The sequence below is a fragment of the Silurus aristotelis genome (genome assembly GCF_946808225.1).
Source record: "Silurus aristotelis genome assembly, chromosome: 5".
Lineage (NCBI taxonomy): Eukaryota > Metazoa > Chordata > Actinopteri > Siluriformes > Siluridae > Silurus > Silurus aristotelis.
This window is the reverse complement of record NC_139578.1, coordinates 21,904,969-21,909,734: the sequence shown is the minus strand read 5'-3', so window position 1 is coordinate 21,909,734 and position 4,766 is coordinate 21,904,969. Positions and strand designations below refer to the sequence as shown.

The window sequence follows — 4,766 nt, the reverse complement described above, 5'->3', positions numbered from 1 at the left end:
GTCTACTTCTGGTGTGTATTCTGTGTGCACGCTACTGAAATATCCTGACAGACTTGACAGTGCCTTGTTACTTTCAAATGAGACTTTGATTCGCTTTGAGCTCTAAAAGATAAACACACGAGCCTTATTCCACACACACACAGAATAGATCAATATATATATATATATATATATATATATATATATATATATATATATATATATATATATATAAAATGCAGCATGCATTTCTGTTTAACAATTTTTATTAAACATATAAATAAAAAGAGGTGAAAATAAAACCTTCCACACAACACACATTCAATCACAAGGTCATTTTTTTACCCAGATAGAAAAATACAATAAACTCCCCCAAAAAATTTTTCATCATTAAAAATTAGTTTTACTGATGCGCCAAGTCTTAAATCAAGCACCAAAATCTGCTATGATGCACCCCTCCAGCAATTAAAACCATCCGTTTGGTGTCAATTGATATAATTCAAAACACCATAATTACTTTAAAACATTTATAAGAGTATTTTTACTAGCTGTCCTGTCATCTAAAAATGTAACCATGCTTGTCTGTTTGAGCAACTGGCTCCGTGCAATGAAAGAGAAGTAATAGGAACCTTTTTTTTTCTTTGTTCTTATTTTTATGTCTCTAATAGACATAAACCACGTTTTTTTGAAAAACATCTATGACCTTTGAAACATGACTAGTCTTCATGCTCGATATTGAATCTGGTTTCACTAATAATAAATATACATTTGCATAAAGCATCCATTTTTGTCCATGCCCATGTTGATTAGAGCATTAAAAACTAAACTTTAAGAGTATTAATTTAATGTACATTTATAACAGATGTGTGTGCGTGCGTGTGTTCTATTGAAGTGTATCGTTTTGTTGTTCGATCATGATTAATGGTATTTTTCTAAACCTAGTTTTCTTGAACAAACTTTCATGCATGCAAACAGAATGGATTTGTTGCCATCTGATGACATGTATCTCTGCTTTGGACAATTTTTTCCTCTAGGATACTAAATACACATACTTGATACTACATTTGTGTTTTTTAGTTTAAGTACGTTGGTTTAAGTATGCAATTATATATTTTAGTATTTTAAGATATTCTGGATAAAATTGTAATGAAGCAGTTTCTTTCTGATTCTATTGTTTGAGGGAAGATATCAGTGAGGTTACTCTGATTATGCTTAGGTATAAAATATAACTTTTGTTAACAACTGATGCATGCATGCATGCATATATATATATATATATATATATATATATATATATATATATATATATATATATATATATATATATATATATATATATATATATATATATATATATATATATACAGTGGGTACGGAAAGTATTCAGACCCCCTTAAATTTTTCACTCTTTTTTATTTTGCAGCCATTTGCTAAAATCATTTAAGTTCATTTCTTTTCCTCATGAATGTACACATAGCACGCTATATTGACAGAAAAACACAGAATTGTTGACACTGTTGCAGATTTATTAAAAAAGAAAAACTGAAATATCACATGGTCCTAAGTATTCAGACCCTTTGCTCAGTATTTAGTAGAAGCCCCCTTTTGATCTAATACAGCCAGGAGTCTTTTTGGGAAGGCTGCAACAAGTTTTTCACACCTGGATTCAGGGATCCTCTGCCATTCCTCCTTGCAGATCCTCTCCAGTTCTGTCAGGTTGGACGGTAAACGTTGGTGGACAGCTATTTTTAGGTCTCTCCAGAGATGCTCAATTGGGTTTAAGTCAGGGCTCTGGCTGGGCCATTCAAGAACAGTCACGGAGTTGTTGTGAAGCCACTCCATCGTTATTTTAGCTGTGTGCTTAGGGTCATTGTCTTGTTGGAAGGTAAACCTTCAGCCCAGTCTGAGGTCCAGAGCACTCTGGAGAAGGTTTTCGTCCAGGATATCCCTGTGCTTGGCCGCATTCATCTTTCCCTTGATTGCAACCAGTCGTCCTGTCCCTGCAGCTGAAAAACACCCCCACAGCATGATGCTGCCACCACCATGCTTCATTGTTGAGACTATACTGGACAGGTGATGAGCAGTGCCTGGTTTTCTCCACACATACCGCTTAGAATTAAGGCCAAAAAGTTCTATCTTGGTCTCATCAGACCAGAGAATCTTATTTCTCACCATCTTGGAGAACTCCATGCGGGTTTTCATGTGTCCTGCACTGAGGAGAGGCTTCCGTCGGGCCACTCTGCTATAAAGCCCCACTGGTGAAGGGCTGCAGTGATGGTTGACTTTCTACAACTTTCTTCCATCTCCCGACTGCATCTCTGGAGCTCAGCCACAGTGATCTTTGGGTTCTTCTTTACCTCTCTCACCAAGGCTCTTCTCCCCCGATAGCTCAGTTTGGCCGGACGGCCAGCTCTAGGAATGGTTCTGGTCGTCCCAAACATCTTCCATTTGAGGATTATGGAGGCCACTGTGCTCTTAGGAACCTTAAGTGCAGCAAAAAAATTTTTGGAACCTTGGCCAGATCTGTGCCTTGCCACAATTCTGTCTCTGAGCTCTTCAGGCAGTTCCTTTGACCTTAATGATTCTCATTTGCTCTGACATGCATTGTGATCTGTAAGGTCTTATATAAACAGGTGTGTGGCTTTCCTAATCAAGTCCAATCAGTATAATCAAAAATTTCTGGACTCAAATGAAGGTGTAGAACCATCTCAAGGATGATCAGAAGAAATGGAGAGCACCTGAGTTAAATATTTGAGTGTCACAGCAAAGGGTCTGAATACTTAGGACCATGTGATATTTCAGTTTTTCTTTTTTAATAAATCTGCAAAAAGGTCAACAATTCTGTGTTTTTCTGTCAGTATGGGGTGCTATGTGTACATTCATGAGGAAAAGAAATGAACTTAAATGATTTTAGCAAATGGCTGCAATATAACAAAAAGTGAAAAATTTAAGGGGGTCTGAATACTTTCCGTACCCACTGTATATATATATATATATATATATATATATATATATATATATATATATATGCATGCGCGCATCAGTTGTTGACATTATTTGCGCATAATAATCACTTCTGGTACATCTCAGAATTAAAAGAAGGCACACAAGCAAGCAAGTTTATTTTTCTCTGGGAAGTTCTTGTCAAAATCATTTGTTTAGAGAAACAAGACATAGAAAAAAAACATTGCTTATGAAACACAACATTGTCATTTTGGTAATGAAAATACTTGCAGTGAATTAAAAGTTTGTCAATGACTACTGCACAGTTTGGTCAAGAAGCTGTGTTACCCTAGAAGACAAACAAACTGTTTAGAGTGAAATTTAATCCAATCCATTAAACTGATTCAAATATCCCAAAACATTTATTATTTGATGCATTACTTCAATTTTGAAAAAAGGAATATAACATGATTAGAAAAATTTGATTTGACAATGTAAAAAACGAGTGTCTTCACTCAGAGTCCTTCTACAAAGTCCTGATACCACTGTAGTTAAAGAGAACACTGGCGATCACAGAGGAAAGCTATAACTACAGCAGCACAGCAACACTGCTGAACTGAAATGAGCTGGCCCTACGGTCTAGTTACCTTAGTGACCTCAGGTTCAAAGATCAGTAACGTACCATAGTATACAAAGTTCATAACTGAATTCTCTGTGTGTCACGGCCAGGTGATGACAATTCAAAAAAGTAAGACACACTTATGAAGAAACATTAAATCCTTCAGTTCATGTCTGTATATTAGACATAGTGAGAGAAACCAGTGCAGTTGTGCACCTGGTGGTTATGGGGTTTTAATATCAGCACTGCGTCGTTTCAGTTTCTCAGGGTTGTTGGAAGCCATCTGAGAGAAATCCCTAAAGATATCTTGATAGGTTTCATCACCTGCAGAGGGAGAGAGAAGATTTAGAGTGAAAAGAAAAAGAAGGGGTTGAATTAGCATTATTATTATGTATTTTCTTTTTGTTTTGTATGACAAATATATGATGAACATTTGCAACACATTAAAGTAAAATCTTCTCAATCCCAGTTGTAACTCTACACAGTGACCTGCATTTCCCAACTATCCTGGTCCATGTCAAAATGCTTGGTAAAGAGCTTAAACTGGTGTTTATACCAGAAGAATTCCAAATCGACTGGCAACATGTCCTCACGAGTGAAATTATAGTTCTGTCAAAAGAACTACCGGTATGTACACCGCTTCCTCACTACATCCTATTCACGTTGTGCTTTTATCATGCACACCTGATATTCCCTACCCTCCTTGTAAAAATCCACCAGTACACATTATACACCAGCATTTCTCTACCTTATTGTTAAAGTATTCTGTTATTGGTTGTTGTCTGAATGTCAAATGGCGCAAAAAGGACATGACTGTAAAAACATGCACACACAAGTACAGACACAAATGCAGACACACACACACACAGACAAACAAACAAACACATATATTCAGAAGGCCATTTAATGTTGTATTAAATGTTAGTGTCAGAGAAGCATTTCTAAAGTAAAACTGGAGATTTGCACTGCAAAATGAGCATCTTTAAGTTCCTTCTCCTTTTTTCCTAATATTAGACTGGAAAGTCTAAAAGCAGCATGCGACCTAGTGAAAATTTGTGGGGAAATTGTGATGCTTAGGGATGTACTGATTAGACAACAGTATCATTATTGTAAAAATACTGGTCTAAAATCCTGGATCAACACTGAATCTGATCAACCAAATCAAAATCAACCTGGTTATTTTGAGGATCCCAGAATCATGTCAGTATGTCACATATTAGCCAAT

The 4,766-nt window shown here is 36.1% G+C and overlaps 1 protein-coding gene across 1 annotated transcript in view; it reads right to left on the bottom strand.

The window, feature by feature from the left end:
• Positions 1-3,071: 3,071 nt before the first annotated feature.
• The window catches only part of acap1 (ArfGAP with coiled-coil, ankyrin repeat and PH domains 1), a 20,806-nt gene continuing 19,111 nt past the window's right edge, over positions 3,072-4,766 (bottom strand). Inside the window, exon 23 of the mRNA XM_083541451.1 lies at positions 3,072-3,865. Within this exon, the coding sequence (XP_083397577.1) occupies positions 3,765-3,865 (101 nt within the window). The 3' untranslated portion in view covers positions 3,072-3,764. The remainder of the gene's footprint in view (positions 3,866-4,766) is intronic.